The 20,652-nt window shown below is 47.4% G+C and overlaps 1 protein-coding gene across 1 annotated transcript in view; it reads left to right on the top strand.

Annotated features, from left to right (window-relative positions):
- The window catches only part of LCP2 (lymphocyte cytosolic protein 2), a 51,134-nt gene that overhangs the window by 15,795 nt on the left and 14,687 nt on the right, over positions 1–20,652 (top strand). The window contains 10 exon segments of the mRNA XM_017849413.1: positions 5,025–5,090; positions 5,534–5,565; positions 6,567–6,604; positions 10,582–10,780; positions 13,027–13,124; positions 14,448–14,514; positions 14,631–14,714; positions 19,136–19,161; positions 19,267–19,286; positions 19,386–19,493. Of these exon segments, the coding sequence (XP_017704902.1) occupies positions 5,025–5,090; positions 5,534–5,565; positions 6,567–6,604; positions 10,582–10,780; positions 13,027–13,124; positions 14,448–14,514; positions 14,631–14,714; positions 19,136–19,161; positions 19,267–19,286; positions 19,386–19,493 (738 nt within the window).

Here is a 20,652-nt window from a genome sequence, read left to right as displayed (position 1 = left end):
TTTTTTTTGAGTTGGAGTTTCACTCTTGTTGCCCAGACAGGAGTGCAATGGTGCAATCTTGGCTCACGGCAACCTCCACCTCCTGGGTTCAAGTGATTCTCCTGCCTCAGCCTCCTGAGTAGCTGGGATTACAGGCATCACCATGCCCAGCTAATTTTTATATTTTTAGTAGAGATGGGCTTTTGCCACGTTGGCCAGGCTGGTCTCGAACTCCTGACCTCAGGTGACCCACCCGCCTCGGCCTCCCAAAGTGCTGGGATTACAGGCATGAGCCAACACACCTGGCCAGCCCTGCCTTTTTTATTTGTAAAAATGAGAATAATTATACTTGGATACCAGGAAAATGATCGTGAGGCACCAGGAAAACACTCCATGTAAAACTGCAGTGGGACATGGGTGACAAGTAGGGAGAACACCCTGTGTCCTCAAATTATTATGTCCTACTATTACGCTGTCGACCGAGGCCTCAGGTGATGGTGAAAGGCTCCTTCCTGAGTCTTAAAACATCTGGCTGCCTCTGGCTTCTCAGGTAACAAGGATAGAATTTAGAAGGTTTAGCTCTTGGTTCAAGGGACGATCTTTAAAGACGGAAAGAACATTTTGTTCCTTGGAAGAAGGATTGGAATGCAGAGTGAGAGCAGGATTGAGCATGGGAATGTGTGCAGGGAGGAGGGGTGGGGAAAAGAAGGAGAGTTCCAGGGTCCCACTGCGAGAACAGCGAGAACAGCGCTGTGGAAGAGGCATCTGCCCTACCCAGGGCCTGGAAGCCTTGTCCTGGGAGGGAGCAGCAGGCAGTCTGAAATCTGAGCCCGGGGAACAAGGCTCCTACGGTGGGAGGGCCCTATAAAAGGAGTAGATCAGAAGTTGGCCAAAGCTGTGGCAAGAACGCGCTCTATATCCATAAGCCAGTACACAGCTACATGTGCCACAGTAGAGGAAACGAAGATGGAATTTTCACGGAACAATGGATGCTTTGTGCGTTGATTATTTTCTATTCTGTACTCCTCTCCTTCCCTTCCCTTTCCTTCATTCCCTTCCCTTCCCTTCCACCCTCCCTCTCTCCCTTCTTTTCCGCCTGCCTGCCAGCCTTCTTTTCTTGTATAGTTTCTTTCTTCTTGTGTCATCAGCAAAGTTGATTTCCAGACCCACTAGTAGGTCTTCCTTCACAGTTGTTCAAGCATGGGGGAGAATTAAAGAGCTATATCAAAGGCCAGCTAAGGCCTCGCATACCCCCACTCCCCTACTTCACTCCCTTTAGAATCACCAAGTTTCTTCTCCTGCCTTTCCTTCTCCTTCTCTTTAAAACAAGCAAACAAACAATTTCATCAGTGTCAAGAATAACAGGATTTATTCCACAAGCTTTTTGGATCATAATAAAAATCACCTGGGGGCTGGCTGATGTCACTGAGCCTCAGGCTTCTCCCCGGAGAGTCTGTTCAGGTAGGTTTGGCTGGGCCTGGTGATCAGTGTTTGTAACAGGAATAGCTAGGTAATCATGATGATCAGGCCCATCAGGGATTCACTAATCAGGTTTAACCCCTATATTGTGCTGATAAGGAATCTGGGGCCAGGTGAGGGCAGCTGCCTTGTCTGAGGTCACACAGTGGGTGCCACCCTTGGGGCCAGACATTGCAGTTAGACCGTCTATGCCTGCAGGCCCTGTACGTTGTACATTACCAGGATAGCCCTTGACTGAGAAGATGAAGACTAGCCCCCACCATGCTGCAAGTTAGGGATGCAGCTGGGCTGGAACCCAGGTCATTGTAGAATGCCACCTTCCTACAATGGGCTGGCTTCCTGGGGGGAGGTTCAGCCAATTTCCAGGGCCAGCTAGTTCCTTAAACGAAGGCAAGCAGAGAGGACTACTGTCTATGGCTGCCCAGCCCCCGTCACTTCTTGCTCTGGTCCTGAGTGAGGCGTGGGGTTTATGGGGTGAAGGGAGAATGAGTCACCTCCCTCCACTCACTGTCACTTGGTCCTCTGGGGGTAGGGTGTAACTTGAAGGTTTGCACCTAGTGATAGCCATAGCAACCACCTCCCTGCTGTGCCCACCATCACTGTTGCCCCGTCCACCAGTCCCTGGCAGTGGTCCCATAGGCTTGGAAGGTGCTTCCTGTAGCCCATTAAAGCAGGAGAACCCTGGGAGCCCACACTTTGCTGCAAGCCAACTGTCAGGCCCAGTTCTGCCCACCCCCCGCTCAGCTCTTTGCTGCTCCTCTGCTGAGGCCTGCGGTTTGGCATTTCCTTCCTCACCCAGTTCGAGCCCCAGCAGCCTCCAGCCTGGCTGTAGAGATACTGGTGAGAGGCAACACCACAGAGAGCAGGAGGTTCTTTCAAGATCCAAAACAGCGCTGTGAGCTGGTCAGAGCCCCATCAAGCTCTGTAGGAGGAGGGCGTTGAGGTGAGCCTCAGTCCCACCTCGCTCAAGTCATTACTGAAATGTCACCTCTTCAGTGAGGCCCGATCATTTTAAATGGCAACCGCACCCCACCCTGCACTCCCATCCCCCTCCCCAGCCCCCCACGCTGCATGCGCATGGTGCATATGCATCACATTTCCCCTCCTTAAAGCTTCCTGTCCACTAGCAGGGATCTGTCTGTTTTGTTCATTGATGCACCTTGAGCACTTCTAAGTTCCCAGCACTTAGAAGGCCCTCAGTGCACATTGTTGAATAAACAGGTGACAGAATGGGAGTGGCTGCTGCAGCCAGCACCGCCTGACATGGCCAGGACACAGAACACTAACGGGGCTCCCTCGCCCACTCTGTAGGAGTCCTTCCATCCCACACGCCCATTGTCTTCTTGAAACAACCACTTAAAGGAACCAAAAAGAACCGTGTCACAAGCACTCTGACAGCATGGTCAGGAGGCGACTGGGAAGCCCCCACTGCTGCTCTTAAAACCTCTCCCTCTGCGCAGTCACAGAAGCCTGGAGTTGTCAACAATATTACTACAGAGAGTAAACCTTTCCCTTTCTCCTTCTCTTTCCTCTTAAGTACCCAACGTGTTTATCAAAATTTGTTTATCCTATTATTCTAATGAGGTAGGAGGTTTGGATACCATTTCTTTTTTTTTTTTTATTGGGTGGGGGGTTTTGGTTCCCTTTTTTTTTTTTTTTTTTTTTTTTTTTTTTTTTTGAGACGAAGTTTTGCTCTTGTCCCCAGCCTGGAGTATAGTGGTGTGATCTCGGCTCACTGCAACCTCTGACTCCCAGGTTCAAGTGGTTCTCCTGCCTCAGCCTCCTGAGTAGCTGGGATTACAGGCATGCAGCACGCCCAACTAATTTTTGTATTTTTAGTAGAGATGGGGTTTCACCATGTTGGCCAGGCTGGTCTCGAACTCCTGACCTCAGTGATCTGCTCACCTCAGCCTCCCAAAGTGCTAGGATTATAGTCATGAGCCACTGCGCCCAGCCTGGATCCCATTTATTGGGAGAAATGGGGGAGTTGAGGGGCCGGGGAGGTAATGGAGGAATCGAGAAATGGTGGCTGCTAAGGACTTCCTTTGTTAACTTAGCAAGTTTATTTTAGGCTAAACTCATTACTTTGAGATGGTCGTTAAGCAGCAAGAGTAGAGATCATGAGCCGCTCTCATAGGCAGACCAGGGACTCAACAGTGTCTGCCTCCAGAGAGCTTGCAGCAGAAAGGGGTGTGTGCATTGAAAGGGCACTGGCTTGGAAATTTGAAAGGCAAGCTTTCGGTGCTGGTGTGAGTTGTGGGAAGAAGGGTGGTCTTTACCACTAACTACGGTGTGGCTTCAAGCTAGTCCCCCCCCTTTTTTTTTATTAAATATGAAGTCTCCCTCTGTCGCCCAGGCTGTAGTGCAGTGGTATGATCTTGGCTCACTGCAAGCTCCGCCTCCCGGGTTCAAGTGATTCTCCTGCCTCAGCCTCCCAAGTAGCTGGGACCACAGGCACGTGCCACCATGCCCCAGCTTTTTTTGTATTTTTAGTAGAGACAGGGTTTCACCATGTTGGCCAGGATGGTCTTGATCTCTTGACTTCATGATCTGCTAGTCCCTTCTTTGTCTGGGCCTCTGCCACCTCCTCTATAAAATGAAATTGGACTGATAATCTGAGGTTCCTTCCAGTTGCCCCAATGTTTGAGGAAACACTAAGCCTGTTGACTACCAAGGGTCTTGTTGGTCTCATCAGTGGGTACTAAATGGGGCTGGAGTCTCAAGTTCTGGATGTTTGAGAGACTGGAATGGATGCTTGTTGCTAGGGCATGCTGGAGATACCGTTCTGACAGCAAAGCCCTCCTGCCCCATCTTCCCCAGCTCTATCCTGGGATTTGGGGATTTGCTAGTTCTGACATGAAAGAACCTGGGGACTAAGAATATCTTCAAGTGTCTTCATCAAAGCTGGTCTCAGGGACATGAGTGATTCAGGGAGTCTCTCATTCTGCAGCCCCTGCCTTTATAGAGAATACCTCCCCAAGCTTTTATAAGAATCCGCATCACCAAGTGGGAGTCCGGGAGGGGAAGATGGAAGGAGATGGGAGGCCACAGAACAGCCCACTAGAGGTTGTGATAAGAAATCTCCAAGAAGCAGCTGATTCCTGTGGGTCTAGATGATGGTCTGAAGATTCTTGGGAACAAGACAGCACTGCCAGGTCATGCAGAGCCAGGGGACCTCAGCCCCAGGAATAGTAAGACAAGAAAATACGCAGCTGTTGTATCTAGATCCTAAGGCTCCTGATTTTCAGAGGGAAAGCCAGGTGTGAGCTGACAAGCCTTTAAGGGGGAGCTCTGAGCTGGACTTGGAAGGCTCAGCCAGACACAGATCAGCAAGGAGGAAAGAAAGCTTCCTGGGCAGGAGGAAGGTCTGGCCTGGAGAATAAGGTGGCAAATTCTGGAAGGAAGTGAGGAGCAGAGGGTCTCTGCAGAGGTGACAAAGAGGAGGCTGGCTAAAGTTGGCCCTGGTGCCCCAAGTTTCTATAGACCAGGGGATATCAAGGGTCAGGGGGAAGGTTGAGACTGAGAGAAGATGGTTTTGTCTCTTCATCTGTCTCTTTATCTTGCAGGATTCTCAGTAAGTTAAGTCAAGAAATCAACAAGAATGAAGAGAGGAGGAGCATCTTCACACGCAAGTGAGTGGAGCTGGTGTAAGGAAATGCAAGATTTTTCAATCCCAAGTTGAACCTTAAAAGGAAGGCACAGAACTATTTTTGCCTTACTTTTTGACCTGCATTGGTCCCCTGAATCCCAGGGGTCTGGAAGATGGTGTCCAAGGAGAGGAAGAGGTTTCCTCCCCTGCCCTGCATCCTGTCCCTGGGTCTGGGACATCAGGGGAACCTCCCTCTAAAGCATCAGACAGTCATGAGCTTCCGGTCATGCCACTGATGTGGCTTGGTGATTTCCAGAATTTTCAGGATATCCTAGCCCCAGTTGCTGAGCAGCAAGGACACAAGCCCCTCTTGAGCAGTGAGACATGTCCTCCACTGGGGCTCCCTCTCGCTGGACCAGATTGAGGAAAGAGGGAGATCCCCTTAAATCAACAAGACCATTAACACAATGCTATTTGCCTTTGCAGACCCCAAGTCCAGCGGTTTCCTGAAGAGACAGGTAAAGCTATCAGGGCTGAGAGGTGATTGCTTTAGTTGGTGATAGGTATTTCAATTTTCTTGCCTTTCTGGTTCCGGGGGCTCCTTGAGTTCATTCAGGCGACCTTACTGACTTGTCTGTCAGCCATTTCTTACCCAGAAAACAGTTTGGGTCTAGATGGAGGGGAGGAGATGTCGCTCTGCAGGGCACCTGGCTTATGGCCCCTGTTCTGCTGGGACCATCTTCGGAGACACACTAAGGAACTCTGGGGGCTCTGTAGAGGAAAACAGAGGGACCCCACCTCTGAGTGAGCACGTGAGCTGAGCTACTCTCCCTGCATCTGAGTCTTTAAAGCAGCTTGTCTTTTTTTTTTTTTTTTTTTTTTTTTTTTGAGACGGAGTCTTGCTCAGTCGCCCAGGCTGGAGTGCAGTGGCGCGATCTCAGCTGACTGCAAGCTCCACCTCTCGGGTTCACGCCATCCTCCTGCATCAGACTCCTGAGTAGCTGGGACTACAGGCCCCCGCCACCTCGCCCGGCTAGTCTTTTGTATTTTTAGTAGAGACAGGGTTTCACCGTGTTAGCCAGGATAGTCTCGATCTCCTGACCTCGTGACCGCCCACCTCAGCCTCCCGAAGTGCTGGGATTACAGTAAAGCAGCTTTTCAACTGTTCAATCGCACAAGTGTTGCAATGCAGATTCCTGGGGCCTGTCCTGTCCTGCTGAGTTAGAAACAGTAGGCACAGGCCCCCAGGTAACTGCAGGTCTTAAAGCACTTCCTAAATCACTGTTACACATGTGAAAGGTTGAGAACCATTGCCACCCCCTGGTTCTCCAGTAGAATGAGCACCTTGGGCAGGGTCTCTGGAGCTGACAGTAAGTGGCTAAACCCCCAGGGGTGTGGAAGGTAGGTGGAGGCCGGGGAAGGGGCATTGGTGAGGGAAGGCATCAAATGGGGAAGCTTTGACTTTCTTTCAAGCCTCGGCTTTCTTCAGTACTGATGGTGGTGTCATCTCCTTCCACAGAAAGCCACGAAGAGGACAATGGGGGCTGGTCGTCCTTTGTGAGTATGGTGTGGGCTGTTCTTGCACCTTTACAGCAGCGTCCAGGGCGGCTTTGTGATATGGACCCAGCATGGAGCCAAGTGGAGTGGGGCTCTAACATGATGCCAGCACACCCACCCATGGCCCAGAAAAGGTGCTCTACATAGGGCCAGACAGGAAATAGTTTTGGCTTTGGGAGCCATGCAGCCTCTGTCTCAGCTACTCAACTCTGCTACTGGAGCACAAAAGCAGCCACAGACAATGAGCAAACAAATAGGCTTGACTTTGTGCCCATAAACCTTCATTTACAAACACAGAGGGTAGGCTGCATGTGGCCCTAGGCTGTACTTTGCTGACTGCACTTTACCCACTGCTACCACTCCCCACTCACAACCCCCATCTCCAAAAATGGACAGTCCTAGAAATCTACCCACAAGTAGCTTTTCTCATGGACTTAAGTCCCCATTGGTGGCACGGAGGGAGAAGAACTTCAGAACCGACTGTTAGCCCGGAAAAGACCTCAAAAGGGTGCGATCCAGTTGGTTTTTACATTGCAACGTCACAGTGCCCACTCTGAGAGTCCGACGGATTGTACAGCCCCTCTCCAGGAACCTATATACACAGTCACCACCCACGAAGCAGTCTCAGGCTAAGAACTCTATTGTGGACTGTAACCCAATCTGTTCATTTTACAGATGAGGCAACTAAGCCCACAGGAGAGCAGAATGTGACTTGTGTAGAACACAAAGCTAGTTAGAGGCAGACCTAGGGCCCAGGTAACCAGACCCTCGGTTAAGTGGTCCTTCTGGTACAAGGCTGCCTCTAGTGCCTTTAGAAAGCAAAAACAGGCCAGGCACGGTGGCTCACGCCTATCATCCCAGCACTTTGGGAGGCTGAGGCGGGTGGAACACGAGATCAGGAGATCGAGACCATCCTGACTAACACGGTGAAACACTGTCTCTACTAAAAATACAAAAAAATTAGCTGGGCGTGGTGGCGGGTGCCTGTAGTCCCAGCTACTCAGGAGGCTGAGGCAGGAGAATGGTGTGAAACTGGGAGGTGGAGCTTGCAGTGAGCTGAGACCGTGTCACTGTACTCCAGCCTGGGCGACAGAGCCAGACTGTGTCTCAAAAAAAAAAAAAAAAAAAAAAAAAGAAAGCGCAGCAAACAGAATGTCCCTTGTCCTAGTTGGGATTCTGCGTAAAAGAAAGCATTTAATCGGGGGGGGGGGGGGGGCGGCAGTTTTAGCTAAGTTTATGCTTTCTACCTGAAAATGAAGGAATCTGACAGATTTCTTCAGTACAAAGGGAAAACAGCCCAGAGTTTCCGCTGAAAAGCTTCTGTTTACTCACAGAGGCGGAATCCTTGCCATGCAGCCTCTCTTGTGCTGTGCCTGAGGCTAGTCTTCAATCCTCTCTGTAAACCAAGGGCTTCCATTCACCAGTGGCTATAGAGCTTGGCAGCTCCATTATGTGCCTAGCTCTTTGCAAGGACATACAGGGAAATGAGTGGAGATAAAGGACCCAATCATGAGCATTTCACAGTATGGATACCCCATTTTAAAAAGATAAACTGAGGCATAATGCAATTTTGTTTTAAGGAGTTTATTTGAGCAAACAGTGATTCATGAATCAGGCAGCACCAAACCAGAAGGAGGCTTCGCTGAAGAAGGATGAGGGATAAGCGTTTATAAAGTGAATGTGGATATAATACAAAGAAAATATTTGGGCCAAGTGCAGTGGCTTACACTTGTAATCCCAGCACTTTGGGAGGCCGAGGTGGGCGGATCACAAGGTCAAGAGATCGAGACCATCCTGGCCAACATGGTGAAACCCCATCTCTATTAAAATACAAAATTAGCTGGGCATGGTGGTGTGTGCCTGTAATCCCAGCTACTCGGGAGGCTAAGGCAGGAGAATCACTTGAACCCGGGAGGCAGAGGTTGCAGTGAGCTGATGTTGCAGCACTGCACTACTCCAGCCTGGCGACAGAGTGAGACTCCATCGAAAGAAAGAAAGAGAGAGAGAGAGAGAGAGAGAGAGAGAGAGAGAGAGAGAGAAGGAAGGAAGGAAGGAAGGAAGGAAGGAAGGAAGGAAGGAAGGAAGGAAGGAGAGAGAGAGAGAGAGAAAGAGAAAGAGAGAGAGAGAGGAAGGAAGGAAGGAAAAGAAAAGAAAGAAAGAAAAGAAAGAAAGAAAAGAAAGAAAGAAAGAAAGAAAGAAAGAAAGAAAAGAAAAGAAAAGAAAAGAAAAGAAAAGAAAAGAAAAGAAAAGAAAAGAAAAGAAAGGAAGGAAGGAAGGAAGGAAGGAAGGAAGAAAATATTTGATGGATTATAGTTATAACCGATCTCATTTAGTCTATCTTGCTGGAAAGCTCCTAGTTATATAATTATAAGTTTGCTGTCTACTTCTGATTGGTTGAGCTTAAGTTCTGTTTTTCTTTAATGTAGACATTGACAAGAAATAGCGCAAGTTAACTTTTGCCTATGCTTGCAAATCAAGTAAGGTTTAGGTCACTGATGAGACCCAACTGGTTTTGTCTGCTCAGGGATTCTTCAGGCCTGGTCTCCATTTTAATTTACTTTAACATACATATGGAAGAATATAATTAGCAACAACACCATGCATACAAATTTAGAAGCCAAATGATTGGGAGAAAATGATTGTTCTAGAAGCAAAGAGGAAAACTCTGTCATTTGAGAAAGGTTAATAGGGTAAAGAGCTGGTGTAAAGTCAGGAATGATGGGCCTAGGGCAGACAGGGTGAGGGAGGGGTCCGCAGCGGCTGGAGGGAGGCCACATGCCTGCAGACCTCCATGCTAAGGCTCTTGATCTGAAGCAGCATTCCTTCGGCGCTCTGCCCACCTGCTCCTAAGTAATAAGGACACTGACAGGGCAGGACAAAGTCATTTTTTGGAGTTGGGAAGGCACCCAGTGCTCATTTTGCCCCTCTATTGTTGATGTTTTTAATATTCCTCAAGTCAAAAACAAACACAGGAATCTTTCAACAGAGCAACTTAAAGACAGTCTGCCTGAGACCACCCAAAGCTGTCAGGATTTCTAGGACATTGGAACATCTCTTTCCTCAAAAAGTGGCCACTTCCCATTGCTTTTTCCCACACTGCCCTTGAGTGTTGAGGTCTGGGCTCATTGACTCGCGCCCTGGAGTTTGGCATGACGGTGATGAGCGCTCATCACTGTTGCTGATGCTGCTGCCTCTGCTTGGGAAGTCATTCCAATGCTCGTTCACCTTCATGGACTGCTTCAAAGGCAAAAGCACCCAGCACCTCAGGCTTACTTTCCCTGAGACCCAGGAAGAAGCAAAAATTAAATACAGTAAAAAATCTAAAATTTAGAGATTCTTTCCAAGAGAGCAGCTTCACACTCAGTGTCAGATTTCATGAATAATGGATGTGTTGATACACTCAACTCTCAGCAAAAAGAATAGCACAGCCTCTGACTGTCCCCTCCTAGACACAACCTAATCTGCCTTTCACTTAACAGGCTTTGTTTATCTGTTTTCCCCATTAGCTAGGCCTCCAATGCTGCACTAGGTTATAATCAGAGGACATTTTTTGAGCACAGGCACACTTGAACAGAAGTGGCAATTAACTAATATCATCACAAATGCTCCAGGCCTTTAGTTTTTCTCTTGGTGATGCCTGGAGCAAAAAATGTGTTAACTCAAGACAGAGTCTATTCCAGTACCCTCTATTCCAGCATCCTTCTCCTTTCTTCTCTTTTTCTCTGTAGTGCACAAAGGTGTTGTGTAAAATGGTTGTCTGAAGACCTTCACCAGGTCTCAAGTCCATGACTTGCTGCCCCTGTGATACAGTGCTCCCTGACCTCAGATTCCTCATCCGTAAAATGGGAGTAACTGTCTTCAGGCTGCCTGGCCCAGGTTATACTGTGATGAGGCTTGGCAGGGAGAGAGTGGGCACAGGCACATCGAGGGCCGCATAGCCTCTACAAACTGCGCTGTCCCTATCACTGCGTTGACAGGAAGAAGACGACTATGAAAGTCCAAATGATGACCAGGATGGGGAGGATGACGGAGACTATGAGTCCCCCAATGAGGAGGAAGAGGCACCCGTGGAAGACGACGCCGACTATGAGCCGCCACCCTCCAATGATGAGGAGGCTCTGCAGAACTCCATCCTGCCTGCCAAGCCGTTTCCCAACTCCAACTCCATGTACATCGGTAAGGGCCCATTTCTGGGTTTTCCGGCCCTAGCAGCCCAAAGCCAAGCTCCCCACTGCTGCACGGAAGACCGATGCCCCAGCTTGCCCATGTAGCAGAAAGCTCTGGGTGTCAATACCTGCTCGGCTTCTCAACAGCTATGTGGCTTTGTTCGAGTAACTCTGCCTCTCTGGGCCTCAATTTCCTCATCTGAAACAGGGTAATAAATGTACAGACCACATAGGTTTGCTGTGAGGACTACTAATACTGCAACCAATTCTTGCCTGCGGTGGCTGCTATCAGCATTGAACTACCACCTAAAGCTAATTGGCAGTTTCAACTCATTATGCAAACACTCAGGTACTCCAAGAGTACTTTCCTGTTCCTCCCTGTCTTTTGACCAAATTACAGTTACATGGCATTATTATGCTAGAATAAACATGAAGATATTGAGTAGGGTTTGACTGTAACTTTAAAAAAAAAGACAGTATTTACGATTTTTCTTGTCTATCTGTCCTTTTGGCCCACTTCTCTCTCCATCTGTTCATTCAACAAACATCGTTGATCTGCTGGGAGCCCAGGTCCCATTCTCAGTGCTTAGAAATGATCAGGAAAGAAGACACAGCCCCTGCCTCCTGGGGCTTACATTCTAGTAGTGCTGTTGACAGAAAATAAACAAATACATACGTGCATAATATACTTTCAGGGAGTAAGCTGAAAATGGAAGATCGGTACCACAGAAAACGAATACCATTTAATCGTTTATGTGGTATAACCCATTTCCATGTTAAAGCCCTTTCACAAAATGCTGTCTCAATGTCTCATGGTGGTTTTTAAGCATCTGCGTAACAAGGACAACCATGATCAAGTCTATTTCATATATAGGGAAGTGGAGGTCCAGAGAAGCAATGGATAAGTCAGTTGTTGAGTGCCTTGTGTGTGCCAGTCATTAAGATACAGAGAGAATAAGACAGCCCTCGTCAAGGGACTGACAGTCTGGCAGGTGAGGCAGCCTCCAACAGATGAGCCATGAGGTTACTTAGTGAAACTGTGACACAGAGACAGGAAGACAAGTGCAGGAGATGAGGCTGGACCGTTTGCCTGAGGGTGTAATCTTTAAGCTGTAATATTAAACCAAGATTAAAGGATGAATACAAGTTGGCCAAGTGGAAATGAATGTGGTAAGGAGGAACATCTGAAGCATTAGAAATGGCCATGCAAAGGCCCTGAGGCTCAAAGGAGCACAGCCTATTAGAGAAGCTGAGAGATGGCCAGTGCGGGTGGAGTGGGGTGGGATTAGATCAGGCTGGGCCTTGCTCCTACCCACTTCCCTGTGGAAGAACCGCACTTCTCCAAGGCTGGGACTAGAGTCAGGCAAGAGAGGCACCCAGGGCACAAAGCATAAGGAGGCCCTACCCACTCACCCCTCTTGCTTGATGGTCTTGTCCTGGGCTTTCCCTGTCAAAGGGGTAGGAAATTGCCAGCCTGTCAACCCGGCCTAGGGACACTTCCCTGGAGATCTGGATAACATGAGTTTCTGCCCAGATAATGTGAGTTTCTGTTCAAGGCAAATCTAGCTTCCACTTAAGAGTCTGTGGTCTGGTAGGAGAAGTTGGTGACCACCTCCTCCCTTTATGGGAAGAGATGAGCAAAAGGAGGAAGTGTCAGGGAGGAGACAACCCAGGACATTGGAGAGGGGAAGGAAGGGCAGACAGAACAGGATCCCTATGGCAATGAGAGCTGACTTCACCCTGCACAGGCAACTGGGTGTGCCTATGAGATTTTTGGTGTGTGTGTGTGTCTCTTGTGCACCTGTGTCTCTGTGTGTGCAGGTGTGTGCATATACATGCGTGTGTGCATGTGTGCACATGTGTATATTTGTGTGTCTGCATGCAGAGGTATGTGTATGTATACTTCTTTACAAAATTGTCTGAAAATCTTCCCTTCCAGTTTTGGCTGAGCTAATTGCAAAGAGGCCTTTCTTGATTGGCAAAATCTCGGATAAATACCTATTCCTGTGAAGTGCAAAGAGAGCCGAGCCTGCGTATAAGGAGAGTGACACAAACTAGGACAGAAAAAATGGGCAGGGAAGGGTGGGTGAGATCCAGGCTTGGTATCCCCGTGGCTGAGGCTCCCGCTGGCACTGGTGTGGGCCTGGGGGTGGAGGATCATGCACCCCCGGTGCCCCGAACTGCATATCTGTTCCTGGAGACCCCTGAGCTTGGCTGACACTCCCATTTCACTTTAATAACCTTGTGTTTCCACAGACCGGCCCCCCTGTGGGAAAACCCCCCAGCAGCCTCCCGTGCCCCCGCAGAGACCGATGGCCGCCCTCCCGCCCCCGCCCGCTGGCCGGACTCACTCGGTAGGCCTCCCCACGTTCTTTTACTTGGTGTCCACTGCAGTTATTTCCTCCGCCAGACAGAAAAATAAAACTATAAACATCTTTATCTCATTCTAATTTTTAAGAAAAGATTATAATCTTTTCCCTCGGCTGGGGAAATGCATACCCAAGCACTCACAAGTGTTTCTTTTTTGGGGTCAAATACTGGTGGTTTTTATTTACTTCCCACTATTTGAGAGAAGTGAAAACTGTAAAATAAACCCAAAGAGAACCGAATTAAGCCCGTGGCACCTACTGGCGTTGCGTAGGTGCCGAGCCTTCCTCTCGCCTGCAAAAAGACTTGCGCCACCTCCTGGCCGACACCTGAAATTCCAGGGACAGGTGCCTTCCTACCGGAGGGGACAGAGGTAGCAAACCCCGTTTTCTCTTTCTTCAAGCATACAGCCTAGCTCTTGTGAATCTGATAAGTTCCCAGAGTGACCCTGAGATGCTCAGACTAAGGAATTGATAGTTATGAATGTGTTCTCTTCACAAGTTTATCCACAAGTGCATATTACTTTTGAAATTTGAAGACCTTCTTTTGAGATGCAGGATTCACTTATTTAATCAGCAAATATTGACTGAGCAGCTACTATGTGCCAAGCAGAGTTCTAGGCATTGGGGATAAAGTGGAAACAAGATAAATGAGGTCTCTGCTTTCTTAAAGCTCAACTAGGGCTAGGGGGAGACAGGTCGTCAGACGGTAGACAGATGTCTGAAAGAGATCATTTGAGTAGTTACGTGTGGTTGGAGAGACAGAAGACCAGGTAACATGATGGTGTGGAAGGGGGAGGTGACAAGGAGCTGGGACAGAATGAGCCACTTGTGGGAAGAGCTGGGAGAAGAACATTCTAGGAGAGGGAAACAAGTGTAGGGATCCCAAAGAGGGCATGACCTTGAGATTTTCCAAGAACTGCAAGAAGATTCTAAGGTGGAGACCCCATGGGTACTGAGAAGGGATCACAGGAAAGAGTTGAGAGAGCAGACATGGGCCAGCTCAGGCAGGGCCTTGCAGGACATTAACGAGTTTTACTTTTGTTTCTAATGTGGTAGGAGCCACTGGAAGTCTTATCAGGAAAGTGACATGCTCACTCCGCTGCCTGCAGAAAAGAACTTGCGTGGCAGAGTCTAGAACAGGGAGCTCAGATAGGAGGCTACTGCAGTAGTTCAGGGAAGAAATAGTCATGGATGTTTTTAGGCAGAACATGAAGATAAGGAAAAGTGAGCAGATCCAGACAGGTTTTGGGAGTGCCAGGTCTTGCTGATGTATTGGAAATGCTTCCTAACGTTTGGATCTTTATGCAGCCACTACCCCCACCCCAGACCAACCACGAAGAACCCAGCAGAAGCAGAAACCACAAAACGGCAAAGTGTGAGTACAAGGGCTGCTCTCTCTTGCCCTGTTCCCACCAGGCACTCCCCTAGCCCCACCCACCCCCAGCCGACTACTTTCTTCTTTTCATTGATGTCAGCCTTTTCCCCTTCCAGTGCCTGCTCCTTCAATAGACAGAAGCACGAAACCTCCCTTAGATCGTTCATTAGCTCCGTTTGACAGAGAACCCTTCACACTAGGTGGGTATGATTCACATTTAATACATAGTAATAATGATAAGCTGTTATAAAGTGCTTCCTGCATGCGTTTCACATGCACCATCTCATTTAACTATGGCCACAATACTAGGAAATGGAGACTAGTAGAATCATCCTCATTTTACAGATGAGGAAACTGAAACACAAAGAGGCACCTTCCCAAGATCACATAGCTACCAAGTGATGGGAGTAGAGACCTAAACCCAGATTTGCCTCATTAGAAAGCTCCTGCTGTCTGCTCCTGGGGATGGTGCTGCTTCTGTATGTGATGTGTGTGATCTGTGTACAGAAATCCCATTGTCCTTTAGCCAAGAGGCTTTGGGGTACAGAGAGAGAACCTGAACTGAGACAAGGGGGTTAGGGAAGCTGGTGTCTGCTGCCTTGCCTGCTACTTAGTAGCTCACAGACCACTGGGATGTTAGTTTTTCAGGGCTCAATCTCCTGATCTGTAAGGTGGATGTTCTGTACATAGAAAATGCTTTATAAAATCCCTAAGGCGCTATTAAAATGCCAGGGATGTTTTGGTTTTCGGTACACAATTGACCAAACATTGAGTATACCACAGTCCTTTTTCTTCACAATTTACATGGAATATTCTTGGATTTCAGTTACCTTCATGGGGAGCTATTTTCTCTTTTTTTTTTTTTTTAGGCGGAGTCTTGCTCTGTCGCCCAGGCTGGAGTGCAGTGGCCGGATCTCAGCTCACTGCAAGCTCCGCCTCCCGGGTTCCCGCCATTCTCCTGCCTCAGCCTCCCAAGTAGCTGGGACTACAGGCGCCCGCCACCTCGCCCGGCTAGTTTTTTGTATTTTAGTAGAGACGGGGTTTCACTGTGTTCGCCAGGATGGTCTCGATCTCCTGACCTTGTGATCCGCCCGTCTCGGCCTCCCAAAGTGCTGGGATTACAGGCTTGAGCCACCGCGCCCGGCCGGGGAGCTATTTTCAATTCAATTCTAAAACTTAGCTACCATTTATTGAGCAACTACTATGGGGCAAGTGCTCTACATACCGGAAATACACCTACAGTATCTCTAATCCTCACACCAACTCAACAAAGGACGTGCATTTTTATCCTCACTTCTCAGATGATAAAATTAAGGGTCAAAGAAGTTGAATAATTTGTCTAAATTTGAACCCTCGTCTTTCTGACTTCTAAGTGGGGGCTCTTTTCCACCATATCATGCTGCAGTTGAGGACCCTGGGTTTTAACTTGCTGCGAACTATATGAGTCTGAAGAAGGAACTCTGCAACTGAATGGAAAGGAGCTCAGAATCCCAGCTGCCCCCACCCCTTTCTTGGCTGTGCTCTGAGCCAGGCATTTAGCTTTCTGTGGCCTCAATCCCTTTTCGTCTGTCAGCAAAATGACTTTCAGTTCTTGGATTTGAGGCTGCTGCTCACTGCTCTTTCCCCGAAGTACATCACAGCTCTGCTGAGTCATGCAAAGCTGTGCTGGCTGTTTTGGCTTGGAATTGTCTGCTATAGAGAGCTGTGTAATTACATGGAAATGAAGATAGATTTGACTTTAGATTCCAACCCTGCTCACTACTATGAGCCAAGACATCAGAAAAGTGGAACACTGACATCAAAGCCTTCACAATCACCTCCTGACACAGAAGTTATTATTTTAAAAGATTCTTTTTTTCTATATTTAAAAACATTTTTAAAAGGCACACTTTTCTGACAATTTCTGTTTTACCCTTGAATTAGTCCCTTTTCTGTGATGTTTTGGAAGGATTACTGTCTTCTTAAAATGTTTACACTCCACATGAGACTTTTAACATACTCAGAGAATATGCAAAAATTGGCAAATTTTAACATACTTATTCAGGCCAAAGAATATGAATCTAAGTTTCGTGGGTGCCCCTCTGAAGTAGAGGTTCCACCCCAAAGCAAAGTTTCATAAACAGCTTTTATACCATCAAAACTCTCCCCACTACCAGCAAGTTCTTCTTTTTTTTCTGAGTCAGAGTCTCACTCTCTCACCCAAACTGGAGTGCAATGGCGCCATTATAGCTCATTACAGCCTCAAACTCCCGGGGTCAAGCAATCTTTCTTCTCCAGCCTCCCAGGGGGCTGGGATTACAAGTGCATGTCACCATGCCTGGCTAATTTTAAAATATTCTATAGAGACTGGGGTTTCCCTGTATTCACCAGGTTGATCTTGAACTCCTGGCCTCAAGTGATTCTCCTGTCTTGGCCTCCCAACAGGCGTGAGCCACCACACTCAGTGCCAGTAAGCTCTTCACAGTGAGGCAATATTCTTATCATGGGCCTGGCATGTACTTGGTCCTTAAAGAATAAATCATGTTGTGAAAATACAACTCCACAGCATTCGCCATAGGGCATTAGCTGTGCCTGGGTGTGGAAGGAAGGGAAAGAAAGGCAAGTTCACTAACAATTGTCAGCACATATGGACCATATCAAAGTCAAAATAAAAACGTAGAGGCAAATCTCTAAATTTGTTTTATTTAGGAAGAAAGAATTGCAATTTGGGGCAATTGGTCTTCAGGGTCTTCAGTATGTCTGAAGAACAAAAAGAAGATTGGAGGTTTTATTGAAAAGAGAAGTGTTACATATCGCTCATTGACAAAGTTCATTGGTTATAGCCAGGCGCGGTGTCTCATGCCTGTAATCCCAGCACTTTGGGAGGCCTAGGCAGGCGGATCACGAGGTCAGGAGATCGAGACCGTCCTGGCTCACATGGTGAAACCCCGTCTCTACTTAAAAAATACAAAAAAATTAGTCAGGCATGGTGGCCGCACCTGTAGTCCCAGCTACTCGGGAGGCTGAGGCAGGAGAATGGCGTGAACCTGGGAGGCGGAGCTTGCAGTGAGCCGAGATCGCGCCACTGCACTCCAGCCTGGGCGACAGAGCGAGACTCCGTCTAAATAAAAAGAAAAAAAGAGAAAGTTCATTGGTTCTGGGGGCCTGGCAAGTTTTGATTGGTGAGCGATGGCAGAGGGCAAATTAATCTTCAAGTGGCAGCAGATTATTTCAGCAACTACTAGATAAAAGTGGTTTCAGGTTACAGCAGGCAGGTTCAGCAGCCAACCTCGCACAGAATCACATTTCTGGAGCAATGATATGGGTCCTGAGTGCTTTTCCCTCTGGCTTCTCGACTGTTTTCCTTGGATGTGATAAAATTCCCAGTTTGTATGATCAGCTTTCACAATCAAGTGCCCGATCCTGCATACAAATTGTCACCCGATTCTTATGGCAAACCTATAGAGTTTTAATCTATAATCTTCATTTTAGAGATGATAACGTTGGGACTCAAAAACCTTAAATAACTTGCTCATGGTCATATAGGATTTGCTTCCAGACCTATTGAATTCTGTTAGTAATACTTTTATCACATTGAAGACAAAGGACATATTTATTCTAGGGGACTTTAGATAGAATACAAATTAAATTGCTTTGAATAACTTTGTAATGCAGAATTATCAAGTACACCTGGCATTTCTTCAGGGAGCCTGAATATCATCTGTGCTAGAAGAAAAGCAAAACAAACAAATACCAACAAAAACCAAGCAGAAAAGATTTGCAGCAGCCGGGCACGGTGGCTCAAGCCTGTAATCCCAGCACTTTGGGAGGCTGAGACGGGCGGATCACGAGGTCGGGAGATTGAGACCATCCTGGCTAACACGGTGAAACCCCGTCTCTACTAAAATACAAAAAACTAGCCGGGCGAGGTGGCGGGCGCCTGTAGTCCCAGCTACTTGGGAGGCTGAGGCAGGAGAATGGCGTAAACCCGGGAGGCGGAGCTTGCAGTGAGCTGAGATCCGGCCACTGCACTCCAGCCTGGGCGACAGAGCAAGACTCCGTCTCAAAAAAAAAAAAAGATTTGCAGCATACCAGAAGAATCTCCTGAAATGCTCTCCCCAAGTTAAAAGTTTTCAGAAACTAAGTGGAGTGTTTCATTTAATTTCAAGTGTTTTACAGAACTGGATAAAAATTAACCTCTCCGTGGCAAGTGGGTTTATTTCAGATATGAAAATAAAACTTAGGCTGCAGAAGAAATACTTTGACCAATTAAAAAGGCATAAAATCCCAAAGAAAACATGAATCCTTTTGATCATCAGTTATATAAAAGAAAATGTTGATTTTTTTTTTTTTTAAAGCACAGAATCCCCAATACTACTGGTATGTACACAAAGCTGTGTGACCTTAAATGTAAATGGTCAAGCCATTTAATTTCTCTGAGCTTATAAACTTTGGTGCTCTGTAAGGGACCCTTCCTAGTCTGAAGTTTCTGCTTAAACCCCATCAACCCCCAAAATGTTTTGATGCTTAAACCCCATCAACCTCCAAAAGGGTTCAGACTCAAAGTTTCATCAAACTGTTTTTAAACCTCATGCTTATGAAGTTCTGAATTCATGGCCCATCTGCTGTCTGTCATTTACAGGAAAGAAACCACCATTTTCTGACAAGGTAGGCTGTGACCTTGATTTTTGGTTTTGCTTGTTTTTTTCGCATCTTGTCCTTATTATTTGAAAAGTGCTTGGACACTTATACATCTTCCCTCCTGTCTTGCAGCCCTCGATTCCAGCGGGAAGGTAAGACCGTTGCATCTACATGAGGGTACACGGGACACTCTGTAGAACTCTGCCTTGGCAAAGTTTGTTTCTCACACATCCTTTTCCTGAACTCCACAGGCCTCTTGGGGAGCATTTACCCAAGGTTCAAAAGCCTCCTTTACCACCGACCACGGAAAGACATGAAAGAAGCAGCCCCCTGCCAGGGAAGAAGCCACCTGTGCCAAAGTAACTGTCTGGTGTTGCTTGAGCTTGTCATTCAGAGTGGCTGACAGACAGGCTGTCCTGTGCTGACTCTGCAGTGGGAACCGAGGCTCCTTGGTGCTCCTGGGCTCCACGGTGCTCTGGGGCAGGGTGGGCCTTTTTTTGCTGTGGCTTGAGGGATGTTCAGGCTTCACAGGTTGGCTATGAAGGATCAGGGTCTCTTTGAAGGAAATGGACTCTACTGAGAAATGAGTAGAGCGACATCTAATCAAGGGCGTGGGATGACTGCTGTTTTTAGAGATTCCAGTCAAATATTTCATTGAGTTTTCCTACCTCGTCATAGCAAAGCCTTCACAATGCCTAGGAACTGTACTCACCATTTTATTTTTCAATACAGGTAGCAGAGAGGAAATGACTGGGGGAGGTTTCTAGGTCACCGCAAGTGTCTTCCTTACTGCTCAACCACGTTTTATAATTGCAGAATACTGAGCTCTGCCTTAGTATTTTTAACTTTGCTATGAAGTAGTTTTCAGCCTATTTACCAAATGGCGCACATGTACCTGGGGTTAAGGCCAACCTTGCTGCTTGCAAAGAATGCAACCAAGGCTTCCATCTCATTTGTGAATCGGGGTCATAACTATCGCCCTTGCTTGGCTGTTGTAAGGATGAAATTAAGACCAGGGCTAAAGTGTGTGCCAAAAATCTCCTCAGTAATGGAGTTTGATAACATTTTAGTGTAATATTTTTAAAAAATCAAAATAAATGCAACAAACTCATAAGGAACAAAGTTCCAAAATTTTAAATAAACACAGGTTGAGATGATGATGTGTGAGGCAACAAATTGTCCCACTCTCCCCCATCTCCCCAGAGAGGACATGATCAGCCCAGGCAGTGCAGATGCCTGTTGCAGCCCTAAGGCAGCTGTCCGCAAATCTGTTTGACTGGCTCATTCGTCTGGGCAAAGCGTACCAAGCCCCGTCTGGAATAGTCCCAAAGCAGCAACATTTTCTAATTGTCTTCTCTTTACACCTAGGTGGGCCCTGAGAGGGCTGTTTCAAAACAACAGCAAGGGAGAATATTACCTAAAATGTTTTCATTTCTTGGGAGAAACAACAGTTCAGTGAAATTTAATAGCTACTAAAGAGTTAGTTTGCTGACAAAACCATATATATATATATATATC

The sequence above is a fragment of the Rhinopithecus bieti genome, unplaced genomic scaffold (assembly GCF_001698545.2).
Source record: "Rhinopithecus bieti isolate Rb0 unplaced genomic scaffold, ASM169854v2 scaffold_30732, whole genome shotgun sequence".
NCBI lineage: Eukaryota > Metazoa > Chordata > Mammalia > Primates > Cercopithecidae > Rhinopithecus > Rhinopithecus bieti.
Note: the sequence above shows the minus strand (reverse complement) of the source record. Positions and strands in the feature narration are given on the sequence as shown.